Source organism: Rhinopithecus roxellana, chromosome 4 (genome assembly GCF_007565055.1).
Source record: "Rhinopithecus roxellana isolate Shanxi Qingling chromosome 4, ASM756505v1, whole genome shotgun sequence".
In the NCBI taxonomy this organism is placed as follows: Eukaryota; Metazoa; Chordata; class Mammalia; order Primates; family Cercopithecidae; genus Rhinopithecus; species Rhinopithecus roxellana.
In genome coordinates, this window is record NC_044552.1 from 33,578,133 (window position 1) to 33,604,398 (window position 26,266).

General features: G+C 49.4%; 2 protein-coding genes and 2 long non-coding RNA genes across 11 annotated transcripts in view; 1 reads left to right on the forward strand and 3 right to left on the reverse strand.

The window, feature by feature from the left end:
* DAAM2 (dishevelled associated activator of morphogenesis 2) overlaps nt 1-23,529 on the forward strand; it is a 115,137-nt gene extending 91,608 nt beyond the window's left edge. For 3 of the 6 annotated variants that reach the window (XM_030929021.1, XM_030929020.1, XM_030929022.1), the window contains 11 exons: nt 2,777-2,884; nt 6,208-6,314; nt 7,395-7,479; nt 10,091-10,197; nt 10,397-10,485; nt 15,529-15,697; nt 15,893-16,000; nt 17,613-17,673; nt 18,819-18,950; nt 19,985-20,155; nt 20,488-20,712. In XM_030929021.1, the coding sequence (XP_030784881.1) occupies nt 2,777-2,884; nt 6,208-6,314; nt 7,395-7,479; nt 10,091-10,197; nt 10,397-10,485; nt 15,529-15,697; nt 15,893-16,000; nt 17,613-17,673; nt 18,819-18,950; nt 19,985-20,155; nt 20,488-20,712 (1,362 nt within the window). Of the gene's footprint in view, nt 1-2,776; nt 2,885-6,207; nt 6,315-7,394; nt 7,480-10,090; nt 10,198-10,396; nt 10,486-15,528; nt 15,698-15,892; nt 16,001-17,612; nt 17,674-18,818; nt 18,951-19,984; nt 20,156-20,487 lie in introns of all 6 variants that reach the window. The other 3 variants (XM_030929018.1, XM_030929019.1, XM_010389738.2) reach the window with 3 other exon arrangements.
* LOC104682913 lies at nt 609-6,282 on the reverse strand. The gene is made up of 4 exons (XR_750746.2): nt 6,177-6,282; nt 4,495-5,851; nt 2,765-2,839; nt 609-1,120 (listed from the first exon to the last, which is right to left on the reverse strand). It is a non-coding gene; the product is annotated as an uncharacterized LOC104682913 (long non-coding RNA).
* LOC115896933 lies at nt 7,605-10,526 on the reverse strand. The gene is made up of 4 exons (XR_004056864.1): nt 10,386-10,526; nt 10,056-10,129; nt 9,580-9,670; nt 7,605-7,791 (listed from the first exon to the last, which is right to left on the reverse strand). It is a non-coding gene; the product is annotated as an uncharacterized LOC115896933 (long non-coding RNA).
* Nucleotides 22,921-26,266, reverse strand: part of MOCS1 (molybdenum cofactor synthesis 1) — a 29,214-nt gene continuing 25,868 nt past the window's right edge. For all 3 annotated transcript variants that reach the window (XM_030929024.1, XM_030929023.1, XM_010389734.2), the window contains one exon: nt 22,921-25,755. In XM_030929024.1, the coding sequence (XP_030784884.1) occupies nt 24,995-25,755 (761 nt within the window). In that variant the 3' untranslated portion in view covers nt 22,921-24,994. The remainder of the gene's footprint in view (nt 25,756-26,266) is intronic.

Here is a 26,266-nt window from a genome sequence, read left to right on the forward strand (position 1 = left end):
CTACACAGATTCCCCAGGGGCCCAGAGCAGGCCCGAGTTTCATTTCTATACTGGAGAGTGTGGGTTTGTTGGAATAGACAGTGGGGGACATTTGGAGAAGTAGGGAAAGGTGAAAGGCTTTTAAATAACATTTGAGAACTTATCACCCCAATCCCAAGCTTTTAATTGTGTGACAGGGGCAGGTTATGGAATCATTTGAGCTTCAGGTTCCTGATCTGTAAATGGGGCAATAATAATGTCCATCTCAAGAGACTGCAGCCATGCAGTGGCTCATACCTGTAATTCCAGCATTTGGGGAGGCCAAGGTGGGCAGATCACAAGGTCAGGAGTTTGAGACCAGCCTGGCCAACATGGTGAAACCCCGTCTCTACTAAAAATACAAAAATTAGCCAGGTGCATGCCTGTAATCCCAGCTACTCTGGAGGCTGAGGCAGGATAATTAAACCTCGGGGGCGGAGGTTGTAGTGAACCAACATTGTGCTGCTACATGCTGTACTCCAGCCTGGGCAACTCCGGCTTGAAAAAAAAAAAAAGATTGCTGTGAGGAGTAACTGACTTCCTACATACAAAGTACTTGGAACAGTGACTGGCATATAGAAAGTCTTCATATAAAAGGTTATTATTAGTGGCCCTACCATGTATGTTGGAAGTATGTTATCTCACTTAATTCTCACATCAACTTGGTGAGGTAAAAAAAATCATGGAGACTCAGTTTCCTTTTATGTAACATGGGAGAAAAATCTCATCCCTCCATCTTCCCACAGTCCCACAAAATGGTAGGGCTGGGAGCGTCAGCAGGCTAGGCCTGCCTGACCCCAAAGGCAGTGCACCACGGGGGAAACATAACGAAACATGCTTTTGAGAAGGCTTTCCCTGGCATGTGAAGGATATCTCCAGCGGGCAGAAGTCCCAGGAGTCTAGACTAGAGATGATGGGCTGTTGGCCAGAGTGGTGAGAAAATCAAATTCGAGAATTATGCAAGGTGGGCACATCAGGGCAACGTGGTGAGTGTCAACATGTAGGGAATGTTAGGAACAACCACTTTCTGGTTCCGGACCTCAGTTATACCTCCTCGAAGAGCCTCCAGTCCTTCTGGCAGATGCTAGAAGCTGGGGGTGGGCTGGGCAGTGTTTGGGAAGAAGTGAGAGAGAGGGAGAGAGAGCCTGAGCTTAGTCGGCTGTCTCATGGGAAATTCTTCCCAGTGTGGAACAGCCAGCTCTCTCTCTCCAGCCCGTTTCTTCTTACCCCAGCCTCACCAATAGAGAAGGATGGGAAGCTTTACCTTTGCAGGCTTCTCTCTCCCCTAGCTCCACTCTGATCCTAGCTGCAGAGGGAGGCCTCCCTGCAGATTAGACTCCGGCTGCACGCTGCTTCAGCCAGCTCCGTCTCTGCCTTCCCTGATTCCATTCCCTTCTCATCTTCTCTTTGCCTCCCACACACCCCTTTCCAGAAGCCTGACTCCTCTGCTAGTCCCTTCCCCTACCCGACGCGTGCGTCTGTGAGCACACACACGCTCACACACACACACTCAAACACACACACACACACACACTCATACAAGCGGTTGTTTCTGCCATGAAAAGAATGCATCTGTGTTGGGGTTGGCCGGCTGCCTGTATCCCTTGCTGCTCCAAGCTTCCCAGCCGCATTCCACGAGAGGGTCCCTGGCCTTCAGAAGGCCACAGGAATGTCCCCACCCCCTGACTCTGGCCTAGCCTCCCCTTTCCAGAGTTTAAGAAAATAACAGTGAGTGAAAGGTATGTTTCTCTCTCCAAGTCTTTCTGAGGGGGAGTTGTAGGGAGAAAGAGGAAGAGGAGGCATTAAACAAGGTTCCCCGGCTGTGCTCTAGGTAGAGGAAGGCAGAGAGATTCTATGCTGAAGGACAGCAAAGCTCTAGATGAGGTGGGGATTCCTGGGAGGGGAGGGTTGGAACGCCCTGTCAGGAGCTTGGCTCGCTGTGCTGTGGGCCATCAGCAGGGTGCTATGAGACTTCCAGGGTTTTTTCTTTTTTTTCCTTTTGGCTTGGCTTGGCTAACAGCTTCTTTCCAGACCCTAGTGCAAAGGTCCTACACAGAGATGGGGTAAGGCCTAAATGGAGAGGTCTTGGAATGTAAAACCCTGTTGTAAAGGATAGTAACACCCTCCCTGGGTCTGACCAAAGGGAAATTGTGGCAGAGTCTTGCTGGTCTCAGCAGTGTCACTACAGGTGCCAGGTCCCAAACTTTGGTATTTGTCCACTTTCTGAGAATCTGGGAAAGTGGAAAGAAGACCCTTGGGAAAGAAAGCAACCATCTGATTCACATAAATACAGTCAGTGCTGCAGCTTTGAGGATCACAAATATGTGTGGCTTTAATCTTCCAATGATGGCAGCCAAGGACAGGAGTGACTCCCAGGCACCCTGCCCTTTAGGGGGAGTGGGCCTGTGTGAAGTACTCTGAGAGTGCAGCTTCTGACTTTGCTTTTGGAAAAAGTGAAGTGCACCCCCTTTCCTACTGCCTACCCATCCCCCCAGCACCCCCCGGGATTTCTAGAACATGCTTACATGTGGCTCCATGCACAAGGGAAGAGAAGGGGATTGTCTCCGGCCTCTATGCTGGAGCAGAGTATTCAAGAGGGTTGGAGGTTGAGGGGAGCAACCAACTCCCTTCTGAAGGTCTGAAATCCTGGTCGTTGTAGTATGTGCAGTTGGGAGATAAGTGGGGTTAGGGAGGCATGGGGCATCTCCATGACAGAGTTGGGCCAACCATGGGGTCTTCTCCCTACCCTGACTCTTAGGAGCGTGTCCCTGGCACCGTATGGAATGAGATTGATGACATGCAGGTATTTCGGATTCTGGACCTAGAGGATTTTGAAAAGATGTTTTCAGCTTATCAGAGGCACCAGGTAAGACCCTATACCCTCTGGCCTCTTGGGTTTTAACTTCCATATACCATATCCTTGAACCCAAACCTCAGCTTGTTTTCTTTCTGCCTGCCTTGCCTTGCCTTTCCTTCCCTTCCTCCTCACGTATACTGAATGATTTTATTCTTTATGAGGTGATGAATTTATTCTTGCTGAGGATGTAGGTATGAAGTAGAGGTGCACAGGCTATAGGGAGAAACATTCTTGTATTATGGTTCATATTTATACACCAAGTATTGAAACAGTGTTTTGTCCATTTCTCTCTTCCATCCTGGAGCATCGCAGGTACAGTCACAAGGCCTGACCACTGTGAACCCTTGCTCTTTCTGGCCCAGGATTCAGGGACTAGGCTTAGAAGGCATAGTCACTTCTCAAACCACTTTTCCACCACATTTTGTCTGTCAACACCTCTATGAGACCGAGCAGGGGATGTTGCCTTGCAAGGAAGGCAGAAGGTGCTGCTCCGTATCACTCAGGGGGCTGGGGCTGGGCTTGGGGAGGCCTTGGATATTGCTCTCAAGGCTCTCTGTGCAGGTGGCTGCCAGCAAGTCTGGTCCTCCACTCACAGAGAAAGTATGGGGTGAGTTGCTGCCAGAACGCAGGGCGTTCCTGAGGTGGGAATCTCAAACTGTGCCGAGTACCTGCGGGGATTGCCAAAAGGGTTGCTTCTCAGACCTCACCCTCAAATGAATGTGATTCAGGAGATGAGTTGGGGCCCAGGAATCCGCATGGTAACTAGCACAGCGGGGGGCCTTCCCTCTAAGTCAATTTAGGGAGTGACCAGCTTAGAAGCCTCAGGGAATTGCTTTCTCTCTGGCCCCGCCCCAGAGGGACTGATCCCTCTTGGGGCTGGGCTACCATCTTCCTTGTTTTCTCTACTTAGCCTCGGACCTCAGTCTCGAGGGTTTCCCCGGGTGCCAATGAGTGGGTCCTGGCAATGGCTGGCTGTTGTGGCCTGGCTCCCCACTGAGCTGGCGAGGGTGCCCTAGCTCACTTTCTGCCCAGCCCCGATCTGTGGATGACCGAGGACACATGCAGCCGCTCCTAGGGCTCTGGCCAGATGATTGTTTGTTTACATGTGGGTGCCCACAGCATCAGATTCTCTACTCCTAATTCCAGGAGACATTTTTAACCCCATGTCCATGTCAGGCTGGCAGCTGAGGCTGCTGGAGCTGAAAGGAACTCTTATGAGCACTGGCTCTTGGGAGCCAATTCTCCGCAAGTGGGGCTGAGGACAGAGGAGTGTGTGGCAAGCATCCCAGGCTTGGTGATCGCAGGCTACCTCCTCGTTTGAGAGTCTTTCTGCAGGACAGGGCTCTGGTCCAGCCTACCCATGCTCCAGGGCCCTGAAGTGAGGCTGGGATGGGGCCAGTCAGGAAAGAAGGTTATGGGTTTTGGACAGACTGGGTCTGGGGCATCCCAGCTTGGTGAGTTGAGAAGATTTAAGACTGAAAGGCCCCCTGTCCTGTCCCTCTCACCTCTCTGAGCCCACACAGTGCAATCACCTGCCTCCCCTCACTCAGTGGAACATCCAGTCTCTGGGACTGAAATCCCAGCAGCAGGACTGGAGAGATCCCGGAGGCCGTGTTAACCTTGTTTCCTCCTCTCACAGCTGGTTGTGGGGCGGGGGAGGTCCTGGGAGTCATGGTCTTCTCTATGCCCCATGCGGGTTTTGAGTTGGTAGCTTCCACTCCATCAGTGTCAGGGAGAACAGAGGTGTGGGCTGTGCCTCTTCAGTTCCCATTGTACATCAAAGGACAGATGAGGGACAGTGAGCAAATTCAAGGACACCTGCTTTCCTCTGCCTCAATAAACACAACTTTCTGGAGCTTCCAGATAGAGTTCATTTGTGACTCCTCCCCTATTTAGAAAGGTGAACTCATCCCAGGATGGAGGAATGTCCTCTACCCTCTCTGCACATTTTCAGCAGAGGAAAAGGAAGAACAGGCAGCAAAGCCTGGGGTGGGAGAACTCAGGGGTTTGGTCTGTGCTGACTGGGGAGTGGTGGTCCCACTGGGCAGAGGGGAGGAGCTGCCTGATCTCCGCTTTGTTTGGCTTCTCAGAGTGCGTGTCTGCTAGAAGCAGCTCCTGTCTAGTGCCGCTTACGGGTGCCTGTCTCCAACCATGGGTCTCACTGGGACAAAGTGGACAGTGTAGATGCTGAGGGATCCCCCTGTCTGTCATGCTATTTCTGGGTCCCCAAATGTCTTGGCTAATGTTGTGCATGTTTAATTCTCTGTTGGCTGTGGCTGCCGCCTAGGAGCTGATAACTAATCCTTCTCAGCAGGTGAGTTACTCTCGGGGCTCTGACCACTCCAACTGTTAACTGCTGTCCCGGGCTGCTGCTCTGTACTGGGCCAGACAGAGAGGACTTGTCCATTCCACCTTCTACCTTATCCCCCATTCATACAGGGTGGTATGGGAGAGGACCCCCCAAAGAGAAAGAGGAAATGTAGCAGAGGGAGGTAATCAAATAGACCCCTGGCAGCAGTGGAGGTCAATGTCTCCTGGAATGAGGAGAAGGCTTCTAGGTCTACTGTCTTACACAGCAGGCCAAAGGAGAGCCTTTCCTGTAAGGACACACAGGGTAGGCACTACACAATTCACAAACATAACCATGCAAGGTGGCCCCTGAAGCTGTGCAAGAGGGACCTCCCAGAGGAAGAACAACACACTAGACAGCCTCCTGTCTACCTCACTAGGGGCCCAAGAGAAGGAGTGGGGCGGGATCAATGGTTTCTCTGGAATCTGCCTGCTGGGACTCAGAGGAGAGAGTTCTGCCTCAGTTTCCATACCTCTGAACTTGTGGATGCTCTTTACCTGGGCACCTTGGGCTGTACCTGAAGTCCCTAGGAGTCAGTAACTGTTCCCTCTGGGGGTTTGCAACCAGCTTCTCAGCATAAGCCTGAGGAAGGCCTCTGGGTTGGGCAGTAGGAGTGGGAGTTGATTCTGTGGGAGACACGGTAGGTTATGTCACATTGCCCAAAGCCACAGGGATCAGTCATGCCCTGACCCACTGGCACAGCCCCTTCCCTTGTTGCCCAGAATGGATAATTTCTTAAAAAAAAGAAAGGTTGGGGGACTCCTCAGTGTCCTTCCCCAACCCATTGGAGCCTATGGAAAAGTCCCAGATACCTTCTCTTAAAGTTAGCCATTAGCCACCCCCCGGCCCCCCATCTTTTTCTTCCCCCTTCCCCTCACGCCGGGAGCATTTCTGGATTGGTAGGAGGTGGCTGTTGCGGGGTGGGTAAGAGGAGGATTAGGGAACACACACCTCAACCGTCCACTTGACTTGTTGGTTGCAGAAAGAGCTGGGCTCCACCGAGGACATCTACCTGGCTTCCCGCAAGGTCAAAGAGCTGTCGGTCATTGACGGCCGGAGGGCCCAAAACTGCATCATCCTTCTTTCCAAGTATGTGCAAAAGAAGGTGGTTGAGTTGAATGCCTGGGGGACAAAGGGGGCGGAGGAATGGAGTGATGGCAGTCTTGGGCCTCTCCCTCTCTGCTGTCCCCTGGGAGGGGAGGGCATTGATCTAGAACTGTCTCCTGGGAACCTGCCTTGAGCAGCAGTTCGGGGCTCTGCAGGCTCTGCCCAGTCACGAGGCCCTTGCCCAGCCTGGTCAGCGTCTGGCGGCCGAGTTGCTCTAAGCCCACGGAGGGCCTCGCTTGGCTCAGGCCATTGAGCAGCATGATCTCAGCCCCTAAGCATTTCCCGCGGCTGCAGAACAAACAGGGCAGTATCTGCGCTAACAGCACAGCTTCTGTACTAGGGCCTCCTGCCTGAGCCAGGGTCAGAGGGCACCACCTCCCATACTATACTTAGTGCTGCCCCAGCTGCCTCTGAGACATCCTCCCCCCTTTCCTCTCACAAGCCCCCAGGCCTCAGTTTCCCCCACTTGATGGTGGAAAGAATTCTGAATCCCCAGGGTTCCCAATGGGGGTGCATGTGGAGGGGATAGGGAAGGGCTACGGGGCTGTGTGGCTTCTCCATCTCCCAGACAGCAAGACTGATTGGGACAGCTGTGTGGGAGCTGAAGCGCTGTCAGAAGACTGAGAGCAATTCTGTGTTCTGAGAACGAAGGCAGCAGGAAATTGCCCTCTTAGTGGCTTGCCGATAATCCTGTCCTCCCGTGGAGATGCTGTGCATTTTTTAAGCATGAGGAGGAGGAAAAGGATCAGGAACTCTTTGCCCTGTCCCTTTGGTCTACATTGAAGACATCTCTTTTACTCCCAAATAGCCCCTATCAGCTCTGATGGATTATCAAGAGAACAGAGACCCTCACGTCTCTATTTCGACATTAAATGCTCATTATCAAGTTTATGGACTGAATCATACTAGTTTAGTCTAAGAAGGCTTTGTAGAGGAGGTGAGGGGGGAGTACTATTAAATACATTCCCAAGTCCATGTTAGGGAATGAGGGAAGGCGGAGTGGTACCTTTTGGAGAAGAAGGTTTGAAGGCTGTCCTGGACTGAGGTGGGGTTTTGCTTTAGGTTGAAGCTTTCTAATGAGGAGATCCGGCAGGCCATCTTGAAGATGGATGAGCAGGAGGATCTCGCTAAGGACATGCTGGAGCAGGTGAGGTCCCTCGTGGGAAGGAAGGGGAACTGAACCCAGGGGCCAGCCATGCCCCTTCCCAACAGCCCCCAGAGAGGCTACGATTTTTGGGTCAAGGAGAAATCAGGCTCGAAGAGTTAGGGAGAAGGTTTATAGAAACCCCCCTGGGCCAGCCCTTCTTGGGGAAAGCTGGAAAAGGTTGCGTGTTCTCCAGGAGTCGTTCTCCCATGGCTCCCAAGGCAAAGTCAGATGAGGAATAGTGATATCTTCCCCAAATCTCTTCCCCCTCAGTTTTTGTTTTTGTTTTTGTTTTTTTTGGATCCTTTGGGAAACCTAGGAAAGACACACACACGAGAACATCATCAATTGGACTTCATTACAATTCAGAACTTCTGTTCATCAAAGGGCACGGTTACTGAGTGAAAAGAGAAGACAAACCTTAGAAGAGATTTGCTATACATACGTATAACAAAGATCATATTCAGAACAAAGAACTCTACAAATCAATGAGAAAATGATGAAGAAATCAACTTAAGAATGAGCAAAAGACTTGAAAGGGCGCTTCATGAAAGAGGATTTCCAAATAGACAATAAGCATATGAAAAGGTGTTCAATACGATTAGTTGTCAGAGAAATACAGTCAGCCACAGTAAGGGGGCACCACACACCCACCAGAGTAGCTAAAATTAAAAAGACTGACAATGCCATGTGCTGGCGAGGATGTGAAGCAATTGGAATTCTCATGTGGCACAATTATTTTGGAAAACGATTTGGAAGTGCACTCTACAGCTAAACATACACCCGCCCTATTGCCTAGTAATCCCACTCTCAGGTGTAACTCCAGGGAAACGAGTACAAATACTAAAATAAATACACAAGAATATAGTTGACCCTCAATAATGTGGGGGCTGGAGGCATTGACCTTCCGTGCAGTCAAAAATCCACATATAAATTTTGACTTCCCAACAACCTAGCTACTAATTGCCTACTGTTGACCAGAAGCCTTACTGATAAGATAAACAACCAGTTAACACATTTTTATGTTATATGTGTTATATGCTGTATTTTTACAACAAAGTAAGCTAGAGAAAAGAAAATGTTATGAAGAAAATCATTAGAAGGAAGGCCGGGCACGGTGGCTCATGCCTTAATCCCAGCACTTTGGGAGGCCGAGGTAGACAAATTACTTGAGGTCAGGAGTTCAAGACCAGCCTGGTCAGCATGGTAAGACCCCATCTCTACTAAAAATACAAAAATTAGCCAGGCGTGATGGCACGTTGCCTGTAGTCCCAGCTACTTGGGAGGCTGAGGCAGGAGAATTGCTTGAACCCAGGAGGCGGAGGTTACAGTGAGCCGAGATAGCACCACTGTACACCAGCCTATGCAACAGAGTGAGTGAGACTGTCAAAAAACAAACAAAAAAAGAAAATCATTAAAAGGAGAAAATACATATATTGTTCATTGGGTGGAGGTGGATCATCTTAAAGGTCTTCATCCTCATTGTCTTCAGGCTGAGGAGGAGGAAGAGGAGTGGTTGGTCTTGCTGTCTCAGGGACAGCAGAGGCGGAAGAAAATCCACATACAAGTGGTCCTGCATAGTTCAACCCTGTGTTGTTCAGGGGCCAACTCTATTTATAGCAACTTTATTTATAAATCCCCCAAAGTGTGAACAACCCAACTGTCCATCAATAGGAAAGTGAATAAGTAGACTGTGGTATATTCATACAGTGGAATCCTCAGCAATAAACAAACGACCATGACATGGATGAACCTTAGGCATTATGTTGGGGAGAAGCCAGACATAAAAGAGCATACAGCATGAGTTCAAGGACAGGCAAATCTGGTTAACATCCTAGAATTCAGCTGAGAGCCTATATTCACTTGAATGGCTTACTGAAGTGATACAAAATAACTTTCCTGGGGGATAGAAATGTTCTCTATCTTAATCTGAATGATGACTCAATGGATGGAGATTTGACAAAAATCACTGAACTGCACATTTAAAATGGGTGCATTTTATTTTATATAAATTATACCTCAAGTTTGTTTAAAAGGAAAGAAAAACCATTGAGCCGTACATTGAAGAATAGGGTACTTTAGGCCAGACGTGGTGTCTCCTACCTGTAATCTCAGCACTTTTGGAGGCTGAAGTGAGAGCATCGCTTGAGCTCACGAGGTGAAGACCAGCCAGGGCTACATAGTGAGATCCTGTCTTTACAAAATAAAAAATAAAAAAAAAATTAACCCAGTATGTGCTGCACGCCTATATTCCCAGGTACTCAGGACCTGAGGTGGGAGGACTGCTTGAGCCCAGCAGGTCATGGCTACAGTGAGCTATGATTATACCACTGCATTCTAGCCTGAGGGACAGAGTGAGACCCTATCTTTAAAAAAAAAGAAAGAAATACTATATATCAGTTACATCTGAATTTTAAAAAAGAAAAAAGAATTTCAGAGCTGGGTGCCCTGTCATCCCCTTCAGGCAGATGAAACAAATCTGTCCACAAGAGGGTATCTCTCTTTTTCAAGGCACCCTCCCCATCTTGACCTGAGTCAGTACAGCTTCTCACACCCCGCACCATATGTCTGCTGCTCACCAGTTGCTTGTGTGACTTGCGCCTGCTCTTTGCAGCTCCTCAAGTTCATCCCAGAGAAGAGCGACATTGACCTCCTGGAGGAACACAAGCATGAGATTGAGCGGATGGCCCGCGCTGACCGCTTCCTCTATGAAATGAGCAGGTTGGGGCCGTAGGCATGGCAGGGATTCGAGCAGGTGGGGTTCTGGCAGGTGGGGCTGGGATTGGGGCAGGTGGGGTTCTGCCAAGAGGAAGGGGACAGAGGTGGGCAGGCTCAAGAGGAGGCTGGAGCTGGCTCCTGGAGCTGGGGCTGGCCTGGGTAGGGGTGGGATACCTCAAGACATGGCTCACCTTGTCTACAGGATTGACCACTACCAGCAGCGACTGCAAGCCCTCTTCTTCAAGAAGAAATTCCAGGAGCGGCTGGCTGAGGCAAAGCCCAAAGTGGAAGGTAGGGCTGAGGGTTGCAGGAGGCTTACAGTGGAGAGGCATCTGAGAAAGGGAGGGTGGGTGGGAGACAGTGAACAGGGGCAGAGGGAAACCCCTTTCTTATTCTCAACCCAAAAGCAAAAGCAAAACCTCAAAGACAAAATGTAAAATGATGATTATAAAAATATGCACTTGCTTATAATTAGCACATGCACCAACCTTGTGACATGTTCCTTATGCCTCAGCATGCAAGCTCTCCAAGGTGGGGCGTCTATTGACATCTGCCCCAGCATGGGATGGAAAGGTAGAAAAGATAATAGCTACACCTACAACAATGCCTGGCTGGGACTGAGCTCATCGGTCTTTATCCTACTTGAGAGGTGCTAGGCTCATAGAAGACTTCTGGGCACGTTAGTTTTAGTGTGAGCCATTCAGAAAGTAGGAAACTGCACAAGCTGATTTCTAGAGGCATCTGATTTTCTGAGTCAGGGAACACCTCCAACACAGGCCATTTCCAGATGAGAAATTTGTCGTTCAATGAGAACCATGCGCCAAGCATTGTGTGAAGCACTCTGCTTGGTTGGTCCTCATTTGGTCATCACAGGAATCCCACGAGTGGGTGCTATTATTAACTTCCGTGTGCTCCATTCTCTCCTCTCTAAAGTGGGGCTGTGTTAATGTCCCGAGGCTATGACACTGGTGAGTGGTGGAACCAGGGTAGGAATGCAGATGGCTGATCTTCAAAAGCAGTCCCTTCCCTCTTGTCCTCTAGTACTTCCCAGGGGCTGCCTGTGCTGATGGCAGAGTAGGGAGGGGTGTGGAGTTATTGGGAGAGGCAGGAGGTCAGGATGGTGGGCAGACATGTGGACCCAGGAGGCAATAAGCAGGAGAGGCTGGGAGGCTCATCTGTGGAGAGGACAGGGTCGGAAGAGTGGAGCAAGAAAGCCTGTTTCCAGGGTGTTGAGGTTGCCAGGCTGGGGGCAGAACAGAGCATGGGCACCCCCTGCTGGACACCAGGGCCAGTCAGTACTCCCTGAGATGCCCAGTCCAGGGAGTAGCCCTTCCTGAAATCCATTGAGATGCTTCAGGAAGAGTTTTTGGATAGGGTGGAACATGTAGAGTTAAGGCAGACACTTTCTGCAATCAGATCTCGTTCCCCCTCACACTACACACACACACAAATACACACATCAAGGGACCTACAGGTGGTAAGCATAGATAACAGCAGTGATTCTCCATTTCCAAGGTCTGGCCATATCTCCTGCCCTGGTGATGGGTGAATCCTTATCTTCTTCACAGCTTTCTTTCATCCTGCTGCACACTGCCTTTGGAGCATGCAGCACAAATGAGGAGTTCAGCACAAGACATGTGTGCACAACTATTTGTATATCTTGGGTCAGTGGAACAAATGTGAGCAATTGCTATTTGGAGATTCGGAACCAGAGTAGCTTAGCCACCAGAAAGGTTTAATCTCACACAGTTTCCTGCTCCCAGGAGCCTAAGAATTAGTCAGTGGAGGCCAGGCACAGTGGCTCATGCCTGTAATCTCAGCACTTTGGGAGGCCGAGGTGGGCGGATCACAAGGTCAGAAGATCGAGACCACTCTGGCTAATACAGTGAAACCCCATCTCTATTAAAAAATACAAAAAAATTAGCCGGGCATGGTGGTGGGTGCCTGTAGTCCCAGCTACTGGGGAGGCTGAGGCAGGAGAATGGCATGAACCCAGGAGGCGGAGCTTTCAGTGAGCCGACGTGGCAACACTGCACTCCAGCCTGGGTGATAGAGCAAGACTGTCTCAAAAAAGGAAAAAAAAAAAAAAAAAAAAAAAAAAAGTCAATGGATACTCAGGAAAGAGTCTCCCTTTGATATCAAGCTAAGCCAAGTAAGATGTGTTTGGGATAGCAAGATCTGCTGGGGAAAGCTACTCTTCTATAGCTCTGCTCTATAATAATTGCTCTGTATAGCAATGGCTGCTGTCCTTGTATAGACCAGACATAGGTCTCTTTCCTCTAAGAGCTAGATAGGAAAGATATGCCTAAAGTTGTGTATTATAGAATCAGATCAGTGTGTGTGACTGTAGGTGGAGAAAAGAGGAGTGTGCAAAGATGGGATTCTTATTCTTCCTTCCAGTTCTCCCAGGAAGTATTCCTGGAAGAGCTAAGATTTAGCCTATCCCAGCTAGGTGATGAGCTGTTGACACCTGCCCTCCTAACCCCAGCAAGTGCTCTGAGTCCATTTGCCAAAAGCCAGTTCACCAATTTTGACAAATTTTCCAGTTCTTCTATGAATATATTCATGAACTTATAATTCTTGAATATATTCTTCTTATGAATATATTTATTGCTGAATATACCACATTTACCGATTCTTATTATAAATACATTCATCAAATGTAGTCAAGATGAATATGGCTGCAAATGTAATATTCTTATGAATATATTCATGAATATATTATTCTTGGGAATATATCTAAAATGTCAGAACTGCATCTGGGCGTTTTCCCATTTACACTGATTTCCTTTGAACTCTTGTCATTTTCTGTTTTGCCAACATTTTAGCATTTTTAGGAGGATTCCTTTGCAAATTTTCCAAATAGCATATAAACCTTAGAAAAAACATCCCAACCAATATAAATTGCCAAAAACTTTCCCAAGTATTCTTTTTAAATAAACTTTTTTTGAAACATAACATGCACATAGAAAAGTACACAAATCACAAGAGTCCTACTTGAGGAATTAAAAAAGGGAACCACATGTGTAATCAATACCCAGGTCAAGAAATACAGCTTCCAACCCCCCGGAGCCTTCTTTATGTCCCCTTCCCAAACTTTACCCCTTCCCTCCTCTCTGAAGGTCAAACCCATCTTGACTGCTAGATTAGTTTTAGTGGTTTTATTTTTTAAATTTTTACTTATTTTTTTTTTGAGACAGGGTCCTGCCCTGTCACCCAGACTGGAGGGCAGTGGTGTGATCTTGGCTCACTGCAACCTCTGCCTCCTGGGCTTAAGGTATCCTCCCACCTCAGCCTCCCAAGTAGCTGGCACTACAGGGACATGCTGCCAGCCTGGCTAATTTTTGTATTTTTGTAGAGAGAGGGTTTCACCATGTTGCCTAGGTTAGTCTCAAACTCCTGGGCTCAAGTGATCTGCCCACCTTGGCCTCCCAAAGTGCTGGGATTGTAGGCAAGAGCCACCATGTCTGGCCTGTTTTGAACTTTATATGAATGGAATAATAGAGTATGAATAATTTTATGCTGGTGACTTCTGCTCAACATTATGGTTGTGAGTTGTCCCTAGTGTTACATGTAGCAGTGGGTTATTCATTTTCAGTTCTGCATTGTATTCCATTATATGAATACACCATAATTTACCCATTTGATTTAGAATTTTAAAAACCTAGAAACAACCCAAATACTCACCAAGAATAATGTGGCTTTTAGGTTATAGAGTATGTACGTGTTCAACTTAAAAGCTACTGACAAGCCTTACTATTTATTTTTACAATTTTTTTTTTTTTGAGATGGGGTCTCACTCTGTTGCCCAGGCTGGAGTGCAGTGGTGTGATCTCGGCTCCCTGCAACCTCTATCTCCTGGGTTCAAGCAATTCTCCCATCTCAGCTTCCTAAGTAACTGGGGTTACATAGGCGTGTGCCACCACACTCGGCTAATTTTTATGTTTTTAGTAGAGACAGGGTTTCGGCATGTTGGCCAGGCTGGTCTCAAACTCCTGACCTCAGGTGATCTGCCTGCCTCAGCCTCCAAAAGTGCTGGTACAGCTTCTTTTTAACAGTAACTTATTTCTAACTGTGTTCAAAGCTTTCTACAAACTTTTAGCCAAGTCGTTTTCATTTTATCTTCCTAGCAGCATCTTAAAGAATGTTCAGTTTGGCATAAGCCATAGATCACAGGATAATCTAGTCTTTTTGTTGCCACACTGAATATTCAAAAATCACATTCTGTAACTAGTAGAGAAAATCTCAGGATTTGTGTCCCCTTTCTGCGCACCCACCATAAAGACATCATAGCTGAGGAAGGGCCAGAGCACACACAGCAGAATGAATTATTGAAGTTTTGGTTACTGTTAGCTTAGTTTGTATTTCTAGCAAAGATATCATTTAGAGCATTGGGGGAAAATGGTTAAGATGCCCAAAGGTTGGAAAAATCTTAAAAATGACGTTCAACAGTATGTCAAGTAGCTTATTTCATCAAATCTTAGACATTATCAACTGAAAAGCATGCCATTATTTTATAGAACAAAAATAATAGAATATTATCAAGGACATGTTATTTAATTGATGAATTTTTTTTTTCTTTCCAAAAAACCAATAGAATATAGCATTTCAAGACAGGCAGAAGCAATCCCATAATAGGTAAAATGCTGAAGTTAAGTGCTAAGTTTAGAAAAGTAAAAGTGTAATATTTATGAGTATATTCATGGAAAGAATATCTGAATAATCTTTTTTTCTTTTTGTTTTTGAGACAGTCTCATGCTGTTGCCCAGGCTGGAGTGCAGTGACACAGTCTTGGCTCACTGCAGCCTCAGCCTCTTGGGTTCAAGTGACGCTTTTGCTTTAGCTTCCCAAGTAGCTGGGATTATAGGCACGCGCCACCACACCCGACTAATTTTTTGTATTTTTAGTAGAGATGGGGTTTCACCATGTTGGCCAGGCTGGTCTCGAACTCCTGACCTCCAGTGATCTCCCTGCCTCAGCCTCCCAAAGTGCTGGGATTACAGGTGTGAGCCACTGCACCTGGCCTTCTTAATAATCTTTAAGTACATGTAAGAAAAGATCTTCTGAAATTATCTTCTTGGGAAGAGTTGGCATGTCCTACAAATGGGATGTCTGCTGAATTGGCCTTAGTGAAAGTGTCTGCTTCCCCTGGAGGTGGGTGAATGTGAAATCGATGGGTCTGCTGAGCAGTGGGTATAATCTCTGCCTCACTGAGAGTTGAAGACATTTGACAGCCCCTTTTCTGAGCTTTGTGGTGGCATCTTCCTGGGGTGCAATGGGAACCACTGCCCTGCCTAGCCCATGCAGGGCTCTGACCTGTGCTTCCTCTCCCAGCCATCCTGTTGGCCTCCCGGGAGCTGGTCCGCAGCAAGCGTCTAAGGCAGATGCTAGAGGTCATTCTAGCCATAGGCAACTTCATGAACAAAGGGCAGCGTGGAGGTGCCTACGGGTTCCGGGTGGCCAGCCTCAACAAGATTGCTGACACCAAGTCCAGCATCGACAGGTGAGGACCTCCCTTTCTGGCCACTTCCTTGGCCTCTATCTCACCCTACCCTGGCCTCTCACATCCTCCCTCTATTAGGATGGGCACATCCTAAGACTCATCACCCCTTTCTCTTAACACCCCATCCTAGTTTCCCTCTGACCCTCGTGCCCAGTTTCCTCTGTCACTTACCACTGACCTGACTTTCGTCCACAGAAACATCTCTCTGCTCCATTACCTGATCATGATCCTGGAGAAGCATTTTCCTGATATTCTGAACATGCCTTCAGAGCTGCAGCATCTTCCAGAAGCTGCCAAAGTCAAGTGAGGGGCCTCTCCAAGACTTCCTTCTCCCCATCATGACCCTCATTCTTGTCTTACTTTCCTGGTTTGGGGTCTACCCCGGGCTTGATGATGGCTGATGTGAGACCTCAGTTCTTGTCTTCTGAGTTTAAAAGAATTTAAACAGACACACAGCAAAGGGGGTATAGCATAGAACAATGTATTGCAAAACAAGAAGAATATCTTGTAAGTTAGGTGCAGAATAGACAGTACACCCTGAGAGAGAGAGAGAGAGCATTCAGGGCGGGCTTCTTGTAAGGATGAGACAGCCAAGACCGGCACTAGGAAGACTCCCATTATGGGAGACTTACGTGATAATTCATAAGGAGGTGGGAAGAGCTGTTATTAGGAAGCAGGCTCTGAGTGGGCCTCTGGGTGCACATGTGTAGTAGCTATGCGTGCTTTTTCATACATTACATGTCTCATTAGCATCTTAAATTTCCACCTAGGGGTGTGTTTTTTTTTTTTACTCTTATATAATGAGCAAAGGGCCAGTTTGAGGATAGGTAAAATCAAAATGCGCATGCTTTCTAGAGGGGAAAGTCCCTACTGCAGATAGCTTTGCTTGAATGAGCTCGTTACATTGCGAATGCTGAGGTTTATTGTGCTGACTGTATGGGCACCACCACAGTTACTGTGTTCTGAGAACGTGCTCACTTCCTTGACTACCTATCCTGCCTCAGGCTGAGTAGGAATGGGCCCTGTCTCAGGGTCTGCTTCCGGGAAAACCAAACAAAGACAATTTGCTCTTAAATCCTTATTTCAGAGATGCTTCCAGAAAATACCAATAGAAGAATGGGGAAATGAGCCAGAGATAGAAAGAATGCCAGTAACAAACATTATTACGCCAGTTACCACTCACGGCAATTGGGACTTAACCCCATGAGGCATTCTGGGAAACAGTGTGGAATACTTACTTCAGTTTTCCCACCCGAAGGGCGAGGTTGCTGGGGCAATCAGACAGCATACCCTCTCAGTAAGTGGCTGAGGGGCTCCGCAGGGGCAGGGAATAACTCTCTGGCCACAGGTACAGGTGGAAGGAGCTTGGCCTCAAAAAAAGAGTGTGCATACAGTTGGAAGAGTTGGGGCCATGCCCTACAATGGATGGTCCAAGGAAATGTGGGTGGGGCACCAACAGCATCTGCTAGGCAAGAAATTAGACCTGAACATTTAGGTGATAGATGTCATCTCCAGGAAAACTAGAAACATAGTGGTACATGGCTCACTGGTATCGAATGCTATTGCTTGCAGGATCACATAAAGAGCTCATAGGCATTATCTGGTAGTAATAAAAATAAATAGGTCTAAGCCAGAAGCCACAAGTTGGAAACGTTCTCCTATTGCAGCATGACATTTCTGACCTGGAAAGATCTATAGAACGCAGGTTTCACCTTGTTAATTTATAGATGCATAGACAGAGGCACGAAGGGGAGGTGCTTTGTCAGGGCCATCAGTGGCCACAACCAGGGCTGGAACCCAGGCTCACCGACTCCCAGGCCACTGTGCTTGGCTCTGCTCTCTTCCTGAACCAGCCTTAGCACCTCAAGGCGGGAGCTGATGGTCCTCATTCCCCTTCCTCTGTGTCTCCTCACAGCCTAGCAGAGCTGGAGAAGGAGGTGGGCAACCTCAGGAGTGGCCTGAGAGCAGTGGAGTTGGTGAGTACCTCGTCAGTGCCTACCTGGGTGAGGGCTGCTGTCAGCAAACACTGTTCATCACTGCACCCTAAGCTCCTACACAGGGGTGAAAAACAACGGGCACAGTGGGTACAGCTTCTAGCACAGGGTCAGCCCTCCCAAAAGGTAACTGGATTACTGGGGCTTAAGTTTGAACCTTTTAAAAGGGGTCACCTGAGACTATACCCATGTTACTGTCCAACTTGGTGTTTATTTGGCAGTGGAGTGGAATGAACCATACATCTGACCCATGCCTACACTGGATTCAAGTGCATGGCAAAGAGAATCCTCATCCCTTGACTGCCAGCTAGGGGCAGGAAGCATACAATGTGGCAGTGGGACCGATGTCCTCAGAAGGTTCTTCCTTACGTCTCTCTGCCTCTTTCCTGGGCCAGTGGAGGACCCAGGTCTCTTGTTCCCACCATTCCTGTTCTGATGGCTTCTCAGCTGATACTATCTCTGGCCCGAGCCTTCCAGAAAACACCAGTAGAGGAGTGGGGAAGTGAGCCAGACTGGCCCAGTATGGGGACCACACAGGTCCCCCACACCTAGGAACAAGAGACCCTTCCCATCTTCACTGTGGAGAGAGGCAGTGGGTAAGGGGAGAATGGATTTTAGAGACTGAGATTAAGGATGAGAAAGAACATTTTGTTGCCACTGTGGTGGGAGAAGATGATTTCCAAATTTACAATTGTATAGTCCTTTTAAGTGCTGCTCAAAGTGTGATCCATGGGCCTGCAGCCTCTAAAGCTGGGAGCTTTAGAAAAATGTCTCTTTAATTTGTGCATGACTCACCTGAAGTCTTGTAATGACGAGTCTTGTTAAAATGCAGCTTCTGATCTTGTGGGTCTGAGAGTCTGTATTTCTCATAATTTCCCAGGTGATGCTGCTGGCCCCAGGTCACACGTTGGGTCTCAGTGCTCTAGAGAAAGAAAGACGGCAGGGTGGGCGGGCTGCTAATGCTCATAGTTTTTGCCATCCTTAGAACTTTGAGATGCAGGGTGTTCCCTCTTCCAAAGGGCTCAATGTCTTGTGAGTGACAAGAAGGATGGGAGATGTGGTGACCCCTGCACCCCTGACTCTCATCTTGGCACCAGTCTAAGCAGCACTTCACCCTCCCTCCTCAGGAGCTGGAGTATCAGAGGCGCCAGGTGCGGGAGCCTAATGACAAGTTTGTCCCCGTCATGAGCGACTTCATCACGGTGTCCAGCTTCAGCTTCTCAGAGCTGGAGGACCAGCTAAATGAAGCCAGGGACAAGGTAAGGGTGCCCCAACCCCCACTGCTTGCCAGCCCAGCCTTATCTAAACAAGCTCCTTCACCCATTCCTACCACAGACAGCCCAGGAGGGACAAACCCAGAGTTACAGAGCTTTGAGAGAAAACCATTTCCTTACTCTTAACAAGACAAGCCATGATAACCACATACCACAAAAATCATGGTCCATTTATCAGCTCTCAGGCATCATGTTAAGTGTTTTCGTTCCCACTTGACAGATATGAACACTAAAATCAGAGATGCTAAGTAACTTGCCCAAGATTGCCCAGCTGTAAGTGATAGAACTGGGTTAGAATCTGACACCACAGCTCAGCGGTGGACATGATTACTATTCCTCTATCTGCTTCTCACCCTAACATGCCCATAGACCTCATGTATGGGGGTCTTACTAAAACACAGATTCTCATTTAGGAGGCCTGGGGTCTGAGATTCTGCATTTCTAACAGGAGGTGAACCTGCTGCTAGTCCAAGAAGCCAACTTTGAGTAATGAGATCTTTCTTAGAGAATACTGAGTGGGTTGCATAAACAATGGTAGCTCTCAGTAAGTCAGAAGTATAGCTACTCCTTTATAGCCACCAACTCATCTAACTCCCCAACACCACTATGATGTAGATTCTATTATTCCCATTTTACAGAGGAGGAAGCTGAGGCACAGAGGGGTTATTCACCTGATAACTAGAGGATCTCTGAAGTTCTGAGTTCTGCCAGGCTCTTCCTGACCTCAGGAAGGGCTTCCCAAGGTCTATACCCCTGATCTTATGCCTACCCCTTACAGCCCTGGGGTGGCTGTAAGGTGGACTGTGAGTGAACCCAACTCTTTACCTGTTTCTCCTTAGCCTTGTCTCTGATCCCAATGATGATGGGGGTGTCTTCTCGCCTCTTCCAGCCCTGCCCCCTGTGCCAACAGTCCCCAGCCTTGCACTGGGTTCTGCTCTGGCTAGAACCCAGCTAACCTCAGGGGCTGAGCCCAGCATGCTCCAGGCACTCTCCACCAACCCTGTTCTCTCCTTTGACAGTTCGCCAAGGCCTTGATGCACTTCGGGGAGCATGATAGCAAGATGCAGCCAGACGAATTCTTTGGCATCTTTGACACCTTCTTGCAGGCCTTCTCAGAGGCCCGGCAGGATCTAGAGGCCATGAGGAGGAGGAAGGAGGAAGAGGAGCGGCGGGCGCGCATGGAAGCCATGGTGAGGGGCCATGATGGGCCTGGGACTGAGGGGAGATGGGTGCTACTTGGGAAGAGCACCCCCAAACTGGGGTGTATGGGAGGAAGGCAGGGACTGAGGAACATCATAGGGGTTGGATGTCAGCCCCCGGAGAGAGAAACTTCTTCCCAGCCTGAGGGAAGAGAATGGTGTGAGGCGGGGAGCCTGTATCTCCTAGGCAGGAGGAAAGGGGGGCCAACAGATACAGGCAGGCAGCATGACCATGGCCTAGGAGTTAGCCCAGGGTTGGGGGGCTTCTCTGGCCTCAGTGCCTCTCCCTGAGAGGGTTCCTACCTCTGGCCCCCCGCCCGCAGCTGAAGGAGCAGAGGGAGCGTGAGCGGTGGCAGCGGCAGCGGAAGGTCCTGGCTGCGGGCAGCTCACTGGAGGAGGGAGGCGAGTTCGACGACCTGGTGTCAGCTCTGCGCTCTGGGGAGGTCTTCGACAAGGACTTATGCAAGCTCAAGCGCAGCCGCAAGCGATCAGGGAGCCAGGCCCTGGAAGTCACCCGGGAGCGGGCAATAAACCGGCTAAATTATTGACCTGGGGAACTGGTCACACAGGAGGCCGGGAGACAGGGATGGGTGAGAATGGGGCTGAGTGGAGGAGGTGGTGATATTTAAGCCATTTGGTGCTTGGTTTAGAGCCCTGGGCTGGGTCCTGGGGTGGGGGGCTGTGTGTGGCTGGACCAGGTGTACTCCCCACGCTTACCTTAAGGGGCTCCTCTCATCTCCTTCGCATGCTTCCTTCTGCGTCCTGGCCCTAGGGATTATTCTGAGGCTGACTTGGACATCCCTGGAAGGCCTCGGGCCAGGTAACCCCAGGCTGAAGGGGCCCTGCTCTCCATCCCCTACCATGGGCACCCATGTGCTAGCACAGAACAGTTCCAGATCTAGACTGGAGAGGTCCACAGCCTTGTCCAGATTTCCTGTGCAGCATGATGGAGGGAGCCCCTGAGAGGGAATCTGGTGAGGGAATCCAGACTCCTGTCTCTCAAAGGGAGGCTCAACAGAACATTGACCTAGGGCAAACTCCTCTTGAATGGAAACAGAGGAGGCATTATATATTCTAGTTAGATCAGCTCTGGTAGGTTCCAGAAAAAGAGTCAATGTTGGAAGGATGATGCAGGGACCAAAGACATCAGGACAGAGTAGCAGTGTCTGTTTCCCATGTCCTCTGGCCTCTCCCTGTATGTCTTAAGTCTCTCTCCCTTCCTTCTCTACCCTCAGTGCCATCCTGTCTATTAATCCACAATCCTAGAAGACTCACCTTGGGTTTCCACAGCTATGGCTTACTACCAGGTGCTTGATGAATCTGGTGAGGGGCTCAAGAAAGACCTCATTCATCACCACACCTCATGCCTTGGGCATCTCCCATGTCCCCACCTCCTGGACACCTGGCCATTGTAGTGAAGCCAGACAGTGACCTCAAATGTTGCCTTGGAGTCCCCTGTAGCCCCTCAGCAGAGGGCAGCACTTGAATGCTTAGCTCCATTCCACAGCTCTCTATTTAATATAAATTGCTCAGGCCCCTCCCACCCCTTCTCTAACACCAGCCTCAAGGCAGAAGCCACAGCGGCCTCTGTTCAGCCTGCAGGTGGCCACTTGGAACCATGTGTCCACTGGCATTGGAGTTGCTTCCTGAGAAGTCTGGGGGCCAGAGCTGCCCTCCGCATTAACATGCTGTCTCTAAGGGTGTCCCCTCCTCTCAGGCATTCGGATGGGGCGAACAGCAGAGCTGGCAAGGGAAACTGGGGAGCTGGGGATGGAGGAGGAAGGCTGACATCCTCTGGGGAGCACTTCACCTGAAGGGGCCAAGGAGGAAGGCTGAGAGGGGGCCACCCCACCTCTGGTACCTAATTTGGTTCTTCAGCCTGACCTGCAAGGGGCTCCTTCCGGTCCTCCCATCCACTCCCACCTTCCATTTTGTCCATCTTGTGCTGGCCTTGGTGGATGGGATGGCCGTATCTAGACAATTTTTCTTCTAAAACTCCATCAAGGTTCTTATTTTCAATACCACGCTCCGAGTTGGCCTTTCATCCTCTGTGAGACTGGCCCTGCCTGACCTCTACCATCAACCAGCTCTTGGCCCTTCTGCCCTTCCCTGTTTCTCTTTCCAACCTAATCCCTGGCTCAGGGTTATTGCCAGTGGAGACTGGTAAGCTGGGCCCACTCTCAGCTGCCTATCTTCTGCCTTTCACCTGCATCAGACTCCTGGGGCTGGGACTGTAGTGTAGCTGTGGGGGAAGAAACACAGGGTTGGCGAGCCCAGCATGTGCGTTGGTTTGAGGGGGCGGGTGGCGCGTGTGTTCTGGTGGGAGGGATCTGAGCAAGTGCAAGCCTGGCTGACACAGGTGTGAAGAGGCCATCCTGGAACCCAGGTGAGGGCAAGATAAAGGCTTCCAGGCAGAACAGCTGCACAGAGTTTGGCTATACCCACCTGCACCCCCAAGAGCTCCCACTGCAAGACAGGTGTTAGGGAAGATGGGAGGTTGTGGGTGAGGCCTCTAAAGGTCCTCTCCCAAACTGGCCAGGCTGATGTCAACCTAACCCCCCCATAGGGGCAGGGAACAGGGGACGGCTCCACAAGCATGTCTGGCATTCCCACCCACCATGGAAGACTGGATACGCACCTGAGGAGGACTATGGAAGCTGTTCAAGACACATTTGATCTTCAGAAAAGCAGAATTTGGTTCAACTGTTGACAGAGGACACACATATGTTGTTCCAGAGCCCAGCCTTCTCACTCTAAAAGATATTTTTCTATTTATTTTCTAGATCTGGCCAGTGGCTCTGGTGCTAGATGCCACTGTAGCCAGATCTCCAGTGCCTTGGACCACGGACTCATACTCAACTGAGTAAGAAGGGGCTGGTGCCCAATGGGGATGGCTGAGCTGGTCCTTAATACGTTAAATGTTTTAGCCTCTTAATGTTTCTTGGTCTTGCTTTTTTCATGCCCTTCCCACCGCTTCTGCCACCTTTAGATAAGTTTCTCCAGCTAATTTTGTGGCCAATGTAAAATTCATCGTCAACCTAACGCAACCGTCTCAGCAGCATTTCTCCCCTGTGATGGAAATAAATTGTTTAGGGCAGTGGGAGAAGAAAATTCTCCAGGTGAATGGGGAAGGGTCTGGTCCAGCCTCTCCCTACTCCCATCCCATTTCCACCAACTGGGGAGCTGTGACCATCTCCCCCGACCTCTACCAGAGATGCCTTCATGCCAGGGCTATTCTCACCAGCTGCCTCAGATGACAAATGAGGCTAATGGACAAAATCTGCAGTGTCCTTTTTCACTTGCACCTTTTTTATAAGAATATATTGTAATACTAAAAAATATTAAATTCATACCATCCCTACCCAGTCTGCCTTTAAACTTGTGCCTTCTTCCTATGAGGGGATCTGGGATGGGCTGGGAGTGGTGTGCTGGAGCCAGCTTGTACCAGCTCTGTGAGACCCAATTGTTTACATTTTCAGGAATGGAATTTTGCAAGCCATTTGACATATTGGTAGCTTGAAATTATTCAACACGGGAGTATTTAGATCACAGAAATTGTCTTTTCCATAGAGCTGGTGGTTAAACATTTGCCAGCACACCTTGGCATAGGGCAGAGGGGAGGCAGGCAGGGGGCACCACAGAGGACTCAAAGACATCCAACCAAGTTAGAGAGCCCAGCAGGCCAGAACAGTGTGTGTTTGGGGATGTGAGAACCAGGACCCACTAATTGCCCTCTCTGATCTCTAATAGCTGGTTATGCAAGTAATGAGCTTTGAACACCCCTGGCCACCACCTGACAAAGTTTCCCTTAGATGGTGCATTTCTATGCCCCCACCCCCGCCTTATTCTCCCACAGCAGGGCTATACAGAGAATATGCCCTTAGGTCTTTCCAGGTCCCTCTTTTTCCCCCAGGGGAATGTGTCTTGGGATAGGGTTGATAGGTGCACCCTTCCCTATGAAACTGCAGCAGCCCAGTGCCCTACCCACACACAGTCTTCATTCTTGTATCTGCAAAGAAGTTGGCATCGTAGCTTTATTTGTGCGCTGTGAGGGTGAAGGCAATCTATCGTCAACTCTTCTTTCCCTGATATGCTCCAGAACGAAGAGGGGTGGCTGGAACAGCCGTGAGCAGGGCCAGGTGTGGGCTGTGTAGTCCGGTAGGAGTCCTTAGGGCTGTGGCCCACGTGTGCACATCCTGTTTCAGAGGAGGGGGCCTGAGGAAAAGGGGCCAGCAGGACCGGGCAACTGTTAAGCTGAAAGGCTGCAAGTCTGATGGGACACAGACTTGGGCAGAAGGAGAGATGAAGTCAGGACAGGGCAGGGCTGCGGCTTCACAGACTTAGGGAGGCAGAGCTGCTGGGGAGAAGTTGGGATGCATTCTTCAGGCAAGCTTGTGCTTTGCTCTCCTCAAAGTGGGCTCCTCTGCTTAATAAGCCCTTAATCTCTCCCCAGGAAAGTAGGAGAAGAGAGAACCCAAAAGGAGAAGGAAAAGTTCTGGGCTGGACTGTCGGAAACTGGTTGTCTGAAATAGTCCACAAAGAACATGATTTCTCAGTTATCTAGCATTGCTTGTTGCAGTCCCACTCCCATGACCTTAGTGTCCTGGAAGGCTTAAGGGCCTGCTGGTATCCTCCCTATAGAAAGGAAGCCCCATCTAGATGATTAGAGATCATCTAGTAGCTGGCCTGTTAGTAGGAGTGCAGGCTGACTTCGGATTTACTGCTCAAGGTAAACAGTGACTGTGATTAAAGGAACCTGACGTCTTTCCTTCAGCCTAAATTGCATCCCAGCTCCAGGTCTGGGTGGGCCATGGGTAAGAAGGGCAGGCGCTAAGCCCGATGGAAGTCCCCCCGCTGACCACCAGTCTTGCTAATCAGCTTGATCTCCTCCAACACGATGTCCCTGCTGACAGCCTTGCACATGTCATACAGGGTGAGGGAGGCCACTGCAGCAGAGGTCAGGGCCTCCATCTCCACCCCGGTGGGGCCCCGAGCCCGGCAAGATGCCTGGATCCTCACGGCATGGCGTGTGCTGTCCAGCTCCAGCTGCACCTGGACGTGACTCAGGGCCACGTGGTGGCACAGAGGGATGAGCTGACTGGTCACCTTGGCTGCCTGGATTCCAGCCAGCTGGGCCACCACCAGGGCATCTCCTTTCTTGAGCTGGTTCTGCTGGACAAGCTTGAAGGCTACAGGCCCCAGGAGGACCACAGCTGAAGCCACAGCCACCCGCTCTGTGTCTGGCTTCCTGCCCACATCTACCATAGCTGCCCGTCCTTCCGAGTCCACATGAGTTAGTTGTTCTGAGGTTAGCTGGGGTCCTGAGGGGGCAGCAGGAGCCCAGGAACCTGGGCTAAGGCACTTTGAGTTGGCATCTGTGTCTGCATGGGAAGTGTAGTGTCTCTGAAAGCAGCCAGACCCCAGCCGCTGCTGGGCTAGAGGAGGGGTCTGGGGGACCCTGTATCCTTTCCATAAAGTGACCATCTGGCTGGAGAAACTCATTTTGGGTCTTAGACCCTGAACATCGAGGAGGTCCCAGGAGGAAATGCTTGGATTGGCTGGTGGGGAATTGTGGAACATCAAAAATAACTCTGCAAGGCAAGAAAAAAAGAGAAGAAAGACTAAGTCCAAAAGGCAATTCTTTTTCCCACCTCTGCTCTTCAACCCTCTCCCTATCCCACTTCAAGTTCTCTTTCACACCAGGGAAAGAGGAATGAAGAACAAAAAGCGTAGTGGGACAAGACAAAGTAGAAGATCCACAGATAAATGGCACCCAGAGTCCAAGTTCACAGCCCTTCTCACCCGGTGATGCACAGGGTAACAGCCCTTCTAGAAACTGCTGTGCCATGGTGGCACAGGGTTCCCTCCTCACGAAAACTTTCTCATTTCCTAAGTTCTCTCAAGCAGCACTGAGCTGAGGCCTGGATCACATGACCTCTGAATGTCCCTTCGTTTTCTTAAAACTAGAGCTAGGTCTCACTCTAAATTACCAATTACACTTATTTTCATCTTCACATTCTCCATGAAGAGTTAATATAACCACTTAGTTTACAGACAAGACAATAAGGGGAATATGTTATCTACTTACATTTTTTTCAAGTC